Genomic DNA, 17,160 nt, shown 5'->3' with positions numbered 1-17,160 from the left:
AAATGAAAAGTTTACAGCCAAAATATGTAGAACCTTTCAGTACCTACTTTGCTATTTTTTAGCAGGATAACTTGGAGAATAACATTTTTATTTCCTGAAGCATAAGTATCTCTCAGACATACGTTATTGTGTTACTTACGGTAATTTAATTAACTTTGTACTTGAGAAGACAAATTTGCTAACAGACAATTTAGTCTTGCAATTATAACCCCTCACATGGAAGTTTGCAGGGCAAATCAGGATTATGCCTTTAAATTAATTCAAGCTTTATCTCTCTTTTCTGACCCAGCTGTTACGAATTCTCCTCCTGTTCTCCCTGTACTGCTTGCTTCTTCCTGCAGTGAATCAGCATTTCAGGAAATACTAATTCAAAGAGGAAAGACACCCTAAACTCTGTTTCTGGAGGTCAGAAATAGCTGCTCTCCAATAGGTTTGACAAATGATGAGAGGCTTCTCGGGCTGCTTGGGGCCAGTTTTGTAGGGTGTATGCGACCCCTGTTTTGAACTCTGCCCCTTCCCCTCCAAGTAGCCTGGGAACTTTGAAGTTGTGCCTATGTGCTACAGAACTCAGTCCTGGTGGTTTGACGTCAAGACAGAGAGACAAACAGAGAGTTAGAGCCCTGTCTTTTAACGGTAAGGAAGACTGTTACTCGCTCCACCCCAGCAGTGGAGGCATCATGGGTGCTCATTCTGCAGGAACCGTTGGCATCGCTGGCATTAGTTTGCAGTGGGGGAGCAACTGGAAATAGAGACATTTCACACACACTGATCTCAGGTGGGATGCGCCACATCATGGGTGTGCACATGGGTATTTTTCAAAATTGCACTAGCAAGGCTGTTCAGGAAAAGGACTAGCAGCATGGATGTTCTCCACCTATGACCTCTAAAATCATCCGCATTTGACACAATCAATTTTTATTTGCTTCTAGAAAGAGCTGACAGATGCTCATACTATTGCTCTGACAGAGTCCTGTAGTCAGTAGGTTCAGAGAGGCTGTTGTTGGCGTCGCAGGCAGCAGAGAGACATCTGCCTAGGTAAAACAAGACCATGAGAAGGTGGAAAGTCTTGAAATGAGATCTCCAAAAAGTCTGGATCAGGCTTTTCCTTGTGGTCCTCTGTTGGTTTATACCATGCAGTCCTACTTATGCCGAGTTTTCCTGGTAAGCCCAGCAGGCCTGCCTACTGCAGTGTAGTCTGTCATCTCTGGCTCGCCAAGATGGAACAGATTAATTTACTAGTGATTCTTAAGAAGACAACTATATAATAATATATGTATGATTTACTAGAGTGCATCCTGAATCACCTGCAGCTGATGTCATCCTAAAGAAGGACTTTTTCACAGGTCATTCGTGAGCGCCTGGGGGAGTGGGGCACAGCACACAGTGCAGTTTCGCATTGCAAGACCGGAGAAGTAGAGGGGACTGACTTTTGAACAGCATAGCGGTGCCTACAGGTGAAGATAAATCAATAAGAATTGAATATCTATTTTATTTTTGGAAGCCCAGTAGGTGCCAGTCTGTCTCCTAGATGCATAAATATCATCAAAAACCTAGCCACGGGTGAGTAAAACTAGACAAGAATCTGTAGCCCAGAGGAAAGCCACCAAGAATAGATTGTGTGGAGGCTGATAAGATCCATATTGCTCCAAAAGGGAAAGTACCACCTCAAAACAAGACAGTTTTTGTTGTGAAAGGGTTAGGTTGTGAGAGACCTAGCTTGCCAAATACCCGTAATGGCCTCCCTCTGCCAATTGTCTTTAAATACTGTGATCTTTCACATAAGAGCAAAGCCTGAAAGGAATCTCTCTAGCAAAAACATCATTTATTCATTCTCTACAGGATGGTGGAGTAACATACCTCTTCTCAGTCATGTTACTCTTTCCTTCCCCTGAAGATTTCAGAGATTTGTTCGAACAAAGATCAGTAATTTTGTAAGGGATGCAGGAAGAAGCGTAGAAATATCTCTAGATCAGAACAGTTCCTGAGCCTGCTGGAGAAATGGCAGATCGCCAGAGATAGGACGCACCACTGTTCTTCCAGATAACAATGCGTAGAGCTGAATCTTCCAGGCATAATCTTTTAGGACAGCAAATTGTGCACATATAGGTGAGAAACACAAGGAGCTCATGTCCTCAAGGGGAGGCTGCTGAATGCTTTGCCCTCCCACAGGTCGGCTCCAGGACTAATATCCCTCCTCCTCTACCCTAGGTCCACACCCGGGTGATAACGATCCAAGAAATGCAACTCCTTTTTTTGTCTATATCTTTGAGCTTTGTAATTGAAACAATTTTCTAAGACAGTAGCCAGTTCCATCTATGTTTGCAGTCCTCTATAGGCTGGTGTGTTGTTTCTTGGGAATCTTTTACTGCCAGCACCTATCAAATAAAAGCAGACCTTTCAGGGAAGTAGCTTTCCCACAAAGGTGAAACTCTTCTGCTATTTTTTATTTCAGTGGATTTGTGCTTGTATAGCAGAGCAGACTGTGGGCCTTGGTGTTTTACCAGGCTTTTCAGTATGTGCCTTCGTGCTACCAGAAGCCAAGTACTAAAGATACTGAATCTCAGATCATTTGATTAGCAAATATTAATGGTTAGTCCTTGAGTTATTCTCAGAATTCAGTGTCAATTTTGCTAGTGTTTTGAAGTACCATGTTTGCACTAAAGAGCCAGACACGGGCATTTGGGATACAAGGCAGAGTAAAAAACATAATCTGACCTATAAAACTACTACAGTAGCATTAAATAAAAGAAAAGTTAGGCTTTTGTTTGGGGTGGAAATGGCTTTTCTTCAATGCCATCTGCTTGGCTCCAGCATAAGTGGAGATGTCTCAGACCCTACAGGTAATAATCACAACAAAAATAGTATCCACAAATTAACTGCTGTTCCTAACTTCCTTCTCCCATTTGCTTCTAAGTCACGCTAATATAATGCTAAAATCAGTACTGATGCACAGGAGTGCAAACAGTGAAGAAAGTAAGATAGAGAGCTAAGACAGCAAGAGGATTTACATTCATTCTGTAAGATGTGATCAGCAAAACGGTAACGCATGGAAAGCAGCACTGGACTGTACCTGCACACAGCTGTACAAGGAGCACACAGACATCCCCTGGCTATTCCTAGCTGGTGTAAATCAGAGCCCCTCCACCACTCACACATGCTGGGGATCGTCTGATCTGCAAGGAGCTGAGGAGCAGAGATCAGGTTTGGTCTTGCATGTGCAACGGCTGCCATTGACAATCAGAAAAGTGGCCGAGTGCAGCAAACAGCAAAGGCAGAAAATCTGGGGCAGTCAGTGCCCAGGATCCCCAGGAAACATGCGTGTTGGAAGCTGCTGAATTCCTGTCTTCCCGAGCGCTGGTTCTGCAGTAGCTGCTTTCAGCTACCCGGTCCCAAAGAACAGGGAGGGGGCAGGAGTGTTGCTGTGCAAAATGATAAACCAAATCCATATAATGGTGTAACAGTGAGTCAGTCTGTGGTCTTTTTGCTAAAGTATTTTTCTCCTTGTAGACGTAGTCCTCACACAAAGAGCAAGGTTTAAACAGTTGGGTTGAAAATGATCCCTTTTCAACTAAGTGAGAAGTTCGTGTCTGAACCTGACGAGAATCCCATTCACCCACACAGTAGCAGGCAAGCTTTTTTATCATAAGTACCATTTGACTTTTCAAATAAAATGTTTCTTTGCTTTTTTCTCACTGTAAAGAGTAACATTTAGACAAATATTTGATGGACAGAGTGTCCAACAAGCTTGTATAACTTGCAAAGGTGCCTACCTGTCTACTGTAAAATGAGGTTAGCATTAAAGCGCACTGTAGTTCTCATGCACTGCACATGATCTAACCCCATCTCCAATCCCAGGCTGGAGATGGCCGTGTCTGGGGGAGAGCGGAAGTACTCACCTTCCGCCCGGCCTCGTTGTTGTGCAGGTTCATGAGGGTCCTTGCATTTTGCTTAATCTCCCGGGCATCCACAAACACTTTGGCGAATCCTATTCCGTATCTGATGTCAGCAGAGCAGCCTCCCCATTTCCATCCTTCCTCTTTATGGTACTGTCCTTGTTTTTCTTTGTCACAACCACAGTCACTCAGGTTGCCCTGTGTACAGGCAGCCGTGATTGCATGTGCTACTCCAGCAGCAATGATGGCATATGTGAATGCTGCTTCTCTGCTACCTGAAATTAAAACAGTGCCGTAAATACATGATACAACATGGTGACATTAGTTAGAAAAAGATAGGCAAGTTCCTGCAGTGCAAACATCAGAAAGCTATTATTAGAAGTGCTGTAAATCTGCAGGCATAAGCAGGTCTCTACTCTTCTAAGTATTGATTTTTGTGGATGTTCACTCTCTAAAATGATAGCTCTCCATGAGGTAGTAGGAGATAAAGTATTATTTAGGCAACTTCATATATATATTTCCAGATGGTATTAGAAGTAGTCAGACTAAACTTTTTCTAGCAAAAGGGTGGGGTGGCAAATGCTCTAGCTCAAAAAGAAGGAAAGAAAAAGAAAATAGGTGGAATTGTGGGTGAAATTGCTAAAACCACCATATTCAACTTCTCAAAAAATCAGCTCAGAAACGGGATTTTATTTAGAAATTTAATTCTATGCTAAAAGGTATTTTTAGAGGAAAATAACCTCTGTTAGAAATCTTGTTCTGAAAATATTTTAACAGAATTGGAACATCTTTTTCACATTGTAGGTGTCACAAAGTTTTCAACACCGACATTTGTGCAGACTCAGTGAAATAAGTCTTGGGTTTAATTTCAAAATTTCTCACAGGGCGGAAAAAAAATCCTGACCTGTTATAGGTACCATGACAAAAGCAAGGCAAAGTAACAGCCTCACCAGAGGGCTGTAAGGAAGAGGTGAAGCCAATATTATTTTGTGCAATATGGCTATAATGACAGGCTTCTGTTTGTTTGGGGTGGGGCTCACTTTAAATCTGTGATTTAATTTATCTTCTTGAAGCTTTCTTGCATTCTGGTGTGTGGATTTCCCACGTGTGGATCCTATGAGATCTGCAAGACTTTTGGAACCAGTTCTGCTGAGAGAGGTCCTCTTCAAAACGTAAGGAGGTTTGTAGAGGTTGCCCATGTATATCAAACAGCCCTTTAAAAATTCTTGGACCTCCCAAACTAAGAACTTACTCCTACTCTTATTTCTCCAAAGACAGAATGTACCCTTGTGTCAATAGGATCAGAATCAGGCTCTTAATCAGGAGAGGGCAGATGGGAAGATCAGCTTCCCTTCTCCAAACACCCGCCAGTTAAGTGCTGGCAGACCTCAACTGCTGGCAATAGTTTATTATACATGAAACAAGCACATTTCTGCTGTTTATTGGATTTCACAAAAAAAAAAAAACTTGGGAAAGAAATCTTACAAGCACTTCATTCTCGGCTACATCCCTTTCACATATATGATCTAGATTTCTGTACTTGTCACTAAATGGTTCTTTTAATGAAAAATATTCACTTCCTTATGGCAAGGAAGTAAAACGGAAAACAAGATGACATATAATCAAAATCTGTTAATAGGCAACTTCGTGCCCTTTTATTAGCATAGGCGATTCCCATTGATACTGCTACACACTGTGTTTATTGAGGAACTTGTAGTCAAGTATCGGACTTCCTCAAAGGATTTCTTGTTTTCCCTTATTTAAAAAAAGAAAAATCGTAAAATGTTGGATTGTTATGACTGTGCACTTTGCAGATGAGGCTTTCTAGAACTAGTGGCTTTTTATGAAAATCTGAACTTGGGATAGAAATCCCAGGATTTAGGTGTATTTGGAGTTGTGCTCTCAGTACCTCTGTGCGGCCGCATGGGGTGAGCAGAGGAGGCAGGTGGAAGTGGGGACCCACTCCAGAGTGAATCCACCAGGACCAGCCAGGGGCACCTTTCTAGTTCCTCCTCCAGTTTACACTCAACAATATCCTCACTATTTTAAGTACAACACTATGAAAAATGCACTGATAAACAGGGGAAGGTACAATAAGAAGTCCCAGTTTCTCCGCTCAGAGGGGAGCAACCCATTACACCAGATTTCCGTTTCATGAAGCAGCAAATGGGACAGAAACAAAAAAATATTTTGAGTTGAAATTTGCATCTGGTTCTGTTTTTCCTTTGGCTGGATGATTTCTGATCTAGCACAAGTTGTTTTCAAGATCTAGAATAAAAAACACTGGGAGATCATTTTAATCTGACACACTCAACATTGTAAAGACTAAGCAGCTCTTTTGCTTCTTAGAGGGGAGAAAAATGCAACGTAGAGAGTATAAAACTAGCACAAGCAGAATCAGAATCCAATGTCAAGCTTGATCATAAAATATATTATACACATTACATTATTTTGTGAGTTCATCTTTTTTGGGGAAAAGTTTAGCAGCTTTTTAGAACTAAAAGTTAGCAGATTACAAGGTAAACAAAGCAAGTGTCTGGAGGAATTGATCCAGGTAGGAAGCACCTTGGCACTTGTGCAGTATTGATAAAGTGGCACAGGCTTGTCACGTCTGCATCAAACTATCCCTGTTTTCCATAAATGATTCACTTTTTAAAGCTTCATTACCCTTGTCTGGCTCATAGAAATATCAGCACACAGGGTAAGGGTAGGCTTAGTTCATTCGGAGCCTCTTCTGTGACAGTGCTTTAGATACCAAAACAGTGTAATAGGGTTTTTGTAACCAGATGGGATAACGTGAGAACATGTGTTTCCCTGCCACTTTTAAGTAACGAATACTACTGCTCTACTTCCAATTTCAGCAGACAGTTGAAATGCCTGGAGGATCTCAGAGGGAAACACTGCTTTAATAAGGTATGCTCAGACAGCTGCTCCTTGCAGGCAACAGTTTGTTTCCTCTGAGCTTCTTCTGAGGCTCTAGAGCAGGCTGACCGGCGCAGTACTGCTCCACATTCAGTCTAATCTCAAAATATGGGTAGGTTGAAAGGCACAACCTCATCACTTCTGGATTCCCAAAGATGAACAATTTGGGAAATGACCTGATACGACCCTCCTTTAGTTTCTTTCTTGTTTACTTTTCAGCCTATACTTTTTATGTGCATCTGACAGCCAACTTAGACCTGTGGCTTACTTTCCCTCTGAAAATTTAGTAGTAAAAAATCCAGGATGTTAGCATTAGAAAAAGGTCAGGCTTTGATATCAACACAATACTGAGACTTTCTCTTATTTACTTTAATCCACAGGTGATGGTGACTGTAGCATCACAAAATACTCCATAGGTGGGAACAGCACTTCTGGTTCAGGAGGACAAAGAAAGTTAGCAAAGCGGGAGATATGGTACAAAATATAGGGTAACGAAAGAACAGAACTGGCAGCAATGCATCACACTGTGAGACACAGAGCCCACTTTGGCTAATGACCAGAATAAGCAAAACACTTCTTTCCTCGCAAAAATAGATAGTCAATAGGCTGATGGTAACATCAAGGGTTTCGCTCTTCTGTATACCTGAAAGGGTATGGAAAATCCTAATCTGCAGTCATTACCTTCTCTAGATGGCTGGAAAGATCAGTCAGTGGAAGAGTGAACTGGTATGTTTTCAGCAGTGAGATCAGAAAAGACCTTTTGAAGAAAGTTTAAATAAAATGTACTCATTGGCATAAGCTACTCAAACTGTCTCTTGAACAATCTTCTGAACCATTCGCTAGAAGCATTGGGTGGAGACCCAGGAATTAACTCTTCTTGAAGTCAGTTCCCACTGGATAATGTGGTCGAAACACCAACTGGGGAATCAATAGCTAGTTGAAATCAACACGGCTAATCCTCAATAGAGGATTAACAATGTTGGATCAAAGTTTTGCAGTTCTAATTTCTGAATTAAACATTTTGTAACTTCTATCTCATTACTTCTGTATATAGAATCATAGAATCATTGAGGTTGGAAAAGACCTCTAAGATCATCGAGTCCAACCGTCAACCCAACACCACCATGCCCACTAAACCATGTCCCTAAGTGCCTCATCTACTCGTCTTTTAAATACCTCCAGGGATGGGGACTCCACCACTTCCCTGGGCAGCCTGTTCCAATGTTTCACCACTCTTTCAGTAAAGAAATTTTTCCTTACATCCAATCTAAACCTCCCCTGCCGCAACTTGAGGCCATAAACCTTAAACCATGGACCTTTAAGGCCATCCTTAAACCTCCATTAAAAATGCATTAAAATCTATGATTTTTTAAAAGAGATTTTAAAAAAAAGTAAAAATTTATTTTAAAAATTCACATAATGAACAGATCAGTTGATCTTTGTGGAGGATTGGTGCAAACTGTGATCCCAGATGCTGGGTCAATTTAAGAGGGTTTTGTGGGGGCTTTTCCAGGCAGTGACATGCAAGGGTGCACATAAAACCACTTGTGATGAGTAAACTGGCAAGAGAAAGAATGACGGCTGCCTGAGACCTACAGGAGTTGTGGGGAAAGGTGGAAAGTTGGCTATATACGTACAAGAATTGTAAGCCATCCTTTCAGCTCCCGAATGACACGTTCTTCTCATTGTCTAGAATAAGCAGAGGCTAAACACACACTAGAGCTGAACTCCAAGCATTAGAAACTTCAGAAAAGGATCTAGCAATCTTTCAAAGGTTGCTCTGGTCATTTACAAGGCCGGTGATCTAACAGGGATTTCTAACCATGGCAGCATTTCCAGGTATAACCGCTGTACTACCATAAGCGATGTTCAAGCTCAGTGCGGATGTGCTGGGGCTGGTGGGGACGGGTGAGGCACACCCTGCAGCAGTGCCACCCATCAGCACTCGGCTTGGAAGTGGGGTGTGGGCATCAATGTATGCCTGGCTCTGCTCCCCCCATTCAGACCTGGGGCTGTCCTCAGCCTAAACAAGTGCTTTAAGTGCTGTATGAACACAGAGGCTTTTCTTCATGTGTCAGACATAAATATCTCCCTGCTCTTTCTGGTTTTTTCTGGACTTAAATAAGGTATGCAGTGTGTTGCAGCTCCATTTGCTTTGATGGCAGATAGCTTGGCATCCATGGCTTCCAATATTTCTGCAGCTCCACTCTTTTGATGCAAATTGTCCTCCAAAGCACTGGAGTCCTGTCTTCAGACCCTTCACTGGGTAGCACGTGACAATCCCAAGCTGTCTTCAACTTTGTCTCTGAGCTCTGCACAGTCAACCACCACCACAGGGTGTCAGATGTCATAAGGGGAAGCACTAAGATTATCACAAGTAAGTGAAAACATAAATATTACCAGCACAGGTGGCTCTCCTAACACTGAGCATACTTATATACAACTCGTGCATACCTTGGAGCATTAATCCTGCAAACACTCACATGCATGTCTTTGCTCTTGTGTATAAATGTTTGTGGGCCTGGGCTTTGGCTGGTCAGCAAGTGGTCTGCCTGTGTAGCATCTGCAAAGAGTGGTCTGCATTCTGGTTTTAATTTAGCTAACTTAATTTTTTTAAGTTTAATCTTAAAATTTGAACAGTTTGTAAAAAGCTTCATTCGCACTGATTAGAAATGAGAACTTAGTTTTAAAAAGAAGCACAATAACTTGGTGTTGCATGGGAAACAGGACCTAAGCCGGCAAGATACAGAGCAGATTTACTTGCAGGAAGTCAGTAGGTGCTCAGCGGTTCACCTCTCAGGATCTAAGTACGTTTCTAAATAGCTTGGCCCGCCCTATCAGTCCCCCTCATAAGCTGACTAAGCTGTGAAATAAAAAAGACAAATTTCTATTTATCTCACTGGAAAACATGGGTTGTATTTTCTGCTATTTAAAGCCAAAAGGTCAGAGAGGGAGTTATCTGCAGTGACACGAGCTGAAATATGATTGTCAAAATATAAAGATGGAAAATACAACGTACTTTGCCAATTATGTGCCATAGCTAACATTACTTCACATCTCTCTATAGAGGTCATAACTCATAGCTTGGAAAAACAAAGAACAGAACTCATCCTCTGCCTACTTTGGGGTGTGCCTCCTCCTTTCTTGGTAGACCACGTATGGTCTTGCAGGTTTTTTATTTTTATCTTTCTTTAACCTAGCATGTGTGATTAATAAAAATGGTAGCTTAAAAAAATCACTGAAGTATCCCCCTCCTATTTTTCTTCCCCCTTCTGTAATGGTTCAAAGTTTTGAGGGGTTTGGTGCCTTAAAATATTGTACTGACTTGAAATGAAAATGACAGTTCCCTATAAATCAGCAGCGTGTTCTTTGCAAAGATTAGTACCAATAAATAAAATAAGTAGAATTGCTCTAAGAGGCATTTGAGACTTTGGGGTATTTAGTCACTGCCCACTTTCACAAGCTAAAGTTTGTTTCATCAACACATGAGATTCTTGGAGAGGAAATGCTCCAGGTATAGTGACTCTTTTTTAAAATACCCTCTCTAAACTTACGAAGTTACTACTCAAGCCATGCACATTACAAATATCACAGCCAGTATTTTGGAGTTCAAACAGCAGTTTCCCCTTTTCAGACAGCTCTGACCCCTCCACACCACTGCCTTACTTTAGAAAACCCCACGTACTGGCCCTGCGATAGGAGATAGCTCTTCTACCTTTCTAATGAAATGTAATCTTTTTGTTTCTCTGAAACATGTACTCACAAGACACATCTGAAGGCAGGTATGAAAACCTTCTGATGAGAATTCCAACTGCAGTGACCTTGGGGCAATGTTTTATCTTACTGTGACAGTCCCTGCTGGGAAAGATTGACTTTCTGGCATAAAGCAGCATGCTAGGTTTTGGATGTTCAGGCCATATTTCAGCCTGGGTGCTGTTTTGCTTGCAAATAACTGTTCTCCTGCAAGATACTGACATTAAAAACAGGTTGTAAGGGCTGGAAACTTAGCACAGAAATGCAAATCCTGATCCTGCTTGAGTAAATAGCAAGACTCCTGTTAATTGCAACTATATTTCTTTTCTGTATGTCTCCGGCGTTTCATAACACCACTGGTTCAGAAAACAGAGTATTTGCCAATCTTTCTTCTAAATATTGACCACACTGAATAGTGCAGCAGCACTTAGAACCTAGTTTCCCACAGACTTGTGCAGGTAATCTTCCATGCAATATAAAAACAGCAAGCATTTTCATGATGATCTACCAGTGGTTGTTTACTTGGTCTGTTATTTTGTAATTCAGAGAATCAGACTTTAAAACCTGACACAAGAGACTACACCAGTAATTAAACTCAAACAGCTCTAGAAAATGATTGAAGATTAAATCCTTTCTTGAACACACCCGTACCGGGATGTTTTCAAAAGTGTTTGCCTTTAGCACAGTGACAAAAAGAAGTTTTACTCTATTATTTTTCTTTTAACTCTACCAGACCAGATAGGAGAATGACCTAGATCTTACTCTCTTTTGCATGCTAGCAAAAGATAGAGTTCCTGATAGCTACTGCACAAGCTAGTTAAGAGTTTGGCTTGTAGGATAGTTGTCATTTGTTTCAATAGGCAAGAGCGGGAACGTCCCCTCTTCCTTTACGTTGTTGAAGCTATAGAAGAAAAGTTTATTTTTAATATATGGAAAATAAATCACTGCTAAATTCAGTCCAGTGAGCAGTGTAGAGCTAACAGTATACTGTACAAAGGAAAGCTAACAGCCTCTTCTGTTTTAACGTGTACATTTGGGTACATCTGTAATGGTCCCTGAGTCAAAAGCATTGTGCACAACATACATAGGTGCTGACTTGTCCTGCTATGCTCAAAAGTTTTAAGATCAGTTTGTCCATGTGGATTCTTGTTTTAATTTCAGCTTTCCTTATTCACATGAGTAATGTCAGGTGGATGAAGGTATCAATGTGATTACACTGAAACATTTTTCAGTGTAAAAAAACCCAAGGAATTGGTGGATTTTAGTAAGACCGGGATGAAAACTTGGTTGAAACCAGTTTTGCTGTAATGCTCTTCAGGGACCACCGCATGTCTTCATAGCCCTCGGCTGATTCCCTCCATACTCTCCCATGCAGGGTCCAGGACAGGTTCCGCAAGGCTGTAGTGCCTTTCTTTTCATAGATCTGCACTGCAACGAGTTTCCACTTTGCTGTGTCACTTTGCAGAGATGCAGTCAAACAGTTTGTATTATTTTTACTTGGGAAGTCTCATTTAATAGTGGCAGTGCTGCTCAGTTATGACAAAAGGACATGGTTTTGTATTTTTGCCCTATGATGGCAATATGGTGCTGTCCTCTAGGTACCATGAAATGTATGCATATCCTAAGGCAATTATTTGAGACAGTTATTCCTTGGCCTGTGCTTATCACAAACAGCAAAGTTACTGTTGGCTACCTGTTCACAAGGTTGCACACTGCAAAATGGGCCACTCAGGCACCTGAAGAAAGGCCTTCGCCATAGCACCTGCTCTTGCTGCGATCCACCAGAGCCCAAACCCGATTTTCAGATTCTATCAAAGGCATCCCTGGTTGCTCAGATGTTTAGGCCTGAACCACATTTCACCTGAAGAGAGGTGGGCAGGAGTTTTTTGGCCTATCCTGCTTTAAAACCTTGTTTTTGATTGTGGCTGTCTTCGAGAGCTGAACTGCTGACCACTGTAAAGAATACGTTTGTTTTTAAAAGTGTCCATAATTGCAGTGTTGCGTCATCTCCATGGTTATTTTAAAAATTCTGTTTGTGACTTTACATTATTAATAAGGTGACTACAGAATTGTCTAGAAAAAAATCCTTGTGTTGATCTTGATTGCGACTTTTATCATTTCCTGTCGTAATTGGACCAAGTCCTCAGCTGGAGCAAACTGATGTCACTTTTACTCCGTTAGTTCTCTTCATGTTATTGGCACTATTGTCACCAGCTGTCACGATAAGATATCCACAGTATGTCAGTAGGGAAGAATCTCTCTTTTGAAGGACAAACTAGATAAAATGACACAAGAAACGGAGAGTATATGCTGTGTGCTGGTTGGAAGCATGCTATAACGAGCTGGAAACTCAAGTCTGTGATCACAAATATGCCATATGAAGCATGGGTGAATTTAAATGGTTGCTAACTATAACTCTACAACTAAATTAGCACTGGAAGACAGATTATATGTGAATTTGTTAAAATGCAGATACATACATGCTACAGATTAGAACAGGAAAATTTTGTTTGATGCTTTCCTTCTACAGACTTCCAAGTGTGTCACCAAGGCTAGTATCCCTGTTGCCATTTTAAAAATAGGAAAAGAGAAACACAGAGGAGGAGAGTGCCAGGGTCCCTCAGCCACGCAATGGCAGAGCCACGAGAACTTGGGCCTCCTGAATCACCCTGCAGTGTCAACAAGAGAATTTAAATAATTTGGGTACCTTTGCATAACATTCATAAAACAGATTACAGAGTAAAGGTGAAAGTAATGAAACCTGGTTTTGAAGAGATTTAGCTTGGTGTGCTATCAAAATCATGGGTTGGGAAATAGTTTGCAAGAATCTGTGGTATCCAGGGGAACTTATTTGTATGGACTAACACACGCAAATCCTATTAACAGAAGAGTTACTTAAGCACATCCTCCCAAATTGATATTAGACTTTGCTCGCTGCACGCGTTCAGCCGTGCAGTGGCAAGGCGAACCACATTACTGTCATTCTGAAGTCATATCCTAATCATAGAGCAAGTACATCAGTGCCACTCCAGAGGCAGAGCGAAGCCCTCTAATAGAGAAAGCGGAATGAGGTCATGTGTGGCCCACTGACTTTATTGCAAGTGGCAAGACAAAGGTGCCCCGCGTACTTCCGAGGTAATAACTTTAAGGACGCAATTGGCAGAGGAACATAATCAGTCTTTGAATGCTATAAAAGGTACTAATGTATTAGTCGCTGTTTGAATAGGATTTTGTAATACACACCACGTCAAAGGACTGAGAATCTAGAGCTGCTGCTGCTAATTAAAAAAGCTACAAGGGTACAATATCTTTGCCCGAATGTTAACCTGGATTGTTCTTATGCACAGTAACCTTAAAACACGTCCTATAGGGTATAAGGTCCTTCACATCACACGTCTCTCTCTCTTTCCTGTTTAGGGTAGGGCACGCAGGGCTGATCTCCTGTTTCTGGGCACCAAATTTGACTGATGGCTTTATGGCACATAGGTTTTACCCTTTTTAACCAGAGCAAAATATTAGCCTTTATGTCTCTGAATGGCAACCTAGAGCACACCCCGACACAGAGATCTTAGGGAAAGAGAGAGAAATGTAGGAAACAGATGCTCTTTCTTTGTAGCCGTAGAAAGATGAGCTGTGTCAGATAGTCTAGGTTTCTATACACGCTGATAGGCAAGAAGCGGAAGAACAAGGAGACAACCTGAGCAGGAGTGGTTACGTTATAATATTTCATGGTGTTTGAGGGCCTGAGTATTTTCATCCTTGAGACACCATGCATGTCTTGTGTGCAAGTAAAATTCACCATTGCAGATTTCAAACCTGTGTGATTTTTACCGATGTAAAAATTACATTTCAAATGTAAATGTATAACCTGTTTAAATTTGAAGTTTTTGGTTATTCTTTAAATGAGTTTTATAATTTGGATGCCATTCAACACTTGACTCTGTTCTGAAATCAGCAATGAATTTGCCCTATCCATCTTAGCCTCATAATGGATAGATAGAACATATTAAGAGTTATCACCTCAAAGACAGATCAAAGTCTACTTCCTTTAATATTGACTTTCTTTAAAAGGACCTAAATATAACCCGCTAGCTAAATAATTCAATTTTGGGAGGGGGGCAGGAACTGAGCGCATGTTTATACAACAGACCACAATAACTCCGCAGTTTTATGATTTGTTGAAGAAGAAGAAAACCTTCTCACATTTTCTTTTTAAGGAAATGTTACTCTTAGACTAAATGAGCCCAAACCTGTCAGCCATCCAAATGGACTCTTCACTGACATAAGTGGCAAACACTTGCATGGATCACTGACAGGAACATCTAGGCTCAAGGAATAGAAACAATGAGCTAATCTGAATAAATGGTCCATTTTCAGATGTTTCACAATGTTGTGCAGGGTGTTTTTTACATTCCCTACTTGACTCACTCTGTTTGATTATCAAAGGCGTTGAAAGATCGGTAACTCACACAGGGCTTTCAAATTTAGTCGTCTTGTTCTCTTTCTGTTCTTTCCTTAAATATCTCTAAGTTTTGGAAAATACACATGTCAGCGTGCACACATGTGATAAAATATATGTTCAGTTAATGCCAGGCGTTCTCGGGAGTTCCAGAAGCAGAGTGGCAATGCTGTATCTCTGCATTTCATGAGAATGCAAGGAATGAGGTACTAGGGCCACATCCTGCCATTTGTCCATATATGACTAGACGGTGACTGGAGCCAGTCCAGTCCAGAGGGTTTCCTAATAAGCTAGAAGCCAGGCACAGCTGCTGTACAACTGCTCAGGGCTCTTCTAGCTTCTGTCCTCGGTCACTTCTTCCGTTCTCATGAAACATCCGTGGTTTATATCATGCTAAGCATTGTTTGACTGATTTTCTGGGGTTTTGCACCTACATTTTAGATGGGGAGGGGGCAGAAAGACCTCAAGGGTGGAAACCACAGATCCCAGCTTCAACTTCTGGATGTGGAATGCCACACTGTGAGTGATTAGCTTTCAGTGATGGCTCTAAAGATGGCTATACCTGTATTTGGAAAAGACTTTTCCTCGCTCTTTGTATTTTAAGTGCTGTGGAATCAATGAACATTGAGTAAGCTCCACTAGTATGTGTTTTGCAGTACAGGGGTATGAGAGTTTTAACCTCAGCTCTGTTTCCTCAGGTATTTGTGTTTGTCATTATTACTGCTGTTTTAGTTAAGAATTTTGAAGTATTTTGTACTGTTGCAACAACTGAAAAAAATGGAAACTGGAAGTGGGATCTTCTGCCTGTTGATTGGAACAGGTTTTGTAAGTGCCCTGACACCTCAAACCGGAACACACCCATTCTTTCTGGTGGGAGAGAGGGCACTAGATATAGTTGCTATAGAATAACTATTTTGTGTGGTGGAAATCTCTTGTAAAGAGACTGATTGCCGGACCTTAGTCCAAACAGGTAGAAACATCAGGCCAGTATCACTGGTGAGGTGCCTGCACCCCAGAAGTGTAATTCTAACCCCGCTCAGCATTCAGTCTCTGACAACTACCTTTAACCAGAATCAAACACCTTTTTCTCATCCTTAAGTACACAAATAAGGCTGCTGTCCTGTGCACACAAATGGAAAATCTTTCAGAAAGGATTTGTGAGAGCAGGACAGCGAAATACTGTGGTGGAAGCTAACGCATGTAGAATTGCTTTCCTGAACCACAGCAAGGGCCACGGCAGGTACCCTGCTAGGAGGAAGCAGAGATGACCGTCACGTTGGTAACAACAGCCACAGCATCCCTGTGAACACGCTCAAGGCGACGGTCCTGCCCTGGCTGGTACAAGCTGTGTGAGCTAGCTGGTCTTTCCTAACGCCAACAGCTGTGCCCCGTGACACTCCCCGTGTGCCCCCCTTTTGGTGTCATGCGGGTGGGAGCCGGTCAGTAGCGAGCAGAGAGGCAACGTACCCACTTTCAGCTCCTTCCCGAAGACGGTCCTCTCTCCCAGGGCAGAGCAGTTCCAGCGCCCGTTGCGAAACTGGAACTGGCACTCGTTGATGCCCATCTGGGACCCTTCCCCGATGACGATAATAGCGTCGGGCCTGCTCTGGCAGATCGCCCGCTGCCGGGGGGCAAGACCTGGGATCTTGTTACAGATGATGCTGGCTCCCAGGGCCACCACAGAGGAAAAGCCCCTGCAACGACAAGACACCAGGGGCGGCTGAGGGGAGGCTCATCCCGGAGGCGGACGCAACACCCCACCGCCTTCCCGCGCTGCAGGACCCAGCTTTGGCAGGTGCCCCCGGAAAGCACCCGCCTTTTCCCCCTGTCGCTTCCCTCTCCCTCTCTCCACAGCCAAAGCAGAGATAAGGAGCACGTGGGCTCCTGCCAAAACGGGACCCAACTTCCTCATTCATAAATTAAAGCGCATACAGCGGCGTTGCGTGCCCGGGCCACGCACGGTCAACGGGCTGGGAGGGTTTTCCCTCTCGTGTTGAACAGTTAGAGGGAGGGAAGGGGGATAACCCACGCGCTCTGCCCCCGGGCTGCGCCGCCTCCCCCCCGCAGCCGGGCGCACCTGGACGGGCAGCGCCGCGGCGGCTCGGGCCGGGCCAGGGATGCTGCGAGACCGGA

The 17,160-nt window shown here is 42.6% G+C and overlaps 1 protein-coding gene across 1 annotated transcript in view; it reads right to left on the bottom strand.

Annotated features, from left to right (window-relative positions):
* The window catches only part of LOC103898433 (protein Wnt-7a), a 35,812-nt gene extending 19,094 nt beyond the window's left edge, over positions 1 to 16,718 (bottom strand). The window contains exons 1-2 of the mRNA XM_009278704.2: positions 16,495 to 16,718; positions 3,897 to 4,168 (exon numbers count right to left, since the gene is read on the bottom strand). Of these exons, the coding sequence (XP_009276979.1) occupies positions 3,897 to 4,168; positions 16,495 to 16,591 (369 nt within the window). The 5' untranslated portion in view covers positions 16,592 to 16,718. The remainder of the gene's footprint in view (positions 1 to 3,896; positions 4,169 to 16,494) is intronic.
* Between the last annotated feature and the right edge of the window lie 442 nt (positions 16,719 to 17,160).

Source organism: Aptenodytes forsteri, unplaced genomic scaffold, assembly GCF_000699145.1.
Source record: "Aptenodytes forsteri isolate BGI_AS27 unplaced genomic scaffold, ASM69914v1 Scaffold867, whole genome shotgun sequence".
Classification (NCBI taxonomy): Eukaryota; Metazoa; Chordata; class Aves; order Sphenisciformes; family Spheniscidae; genus Aptenodytes; species Aptenodytes forsteri.
This window is presented reverse-complemented; position numbering and strand designations above follow the sequence as displayed.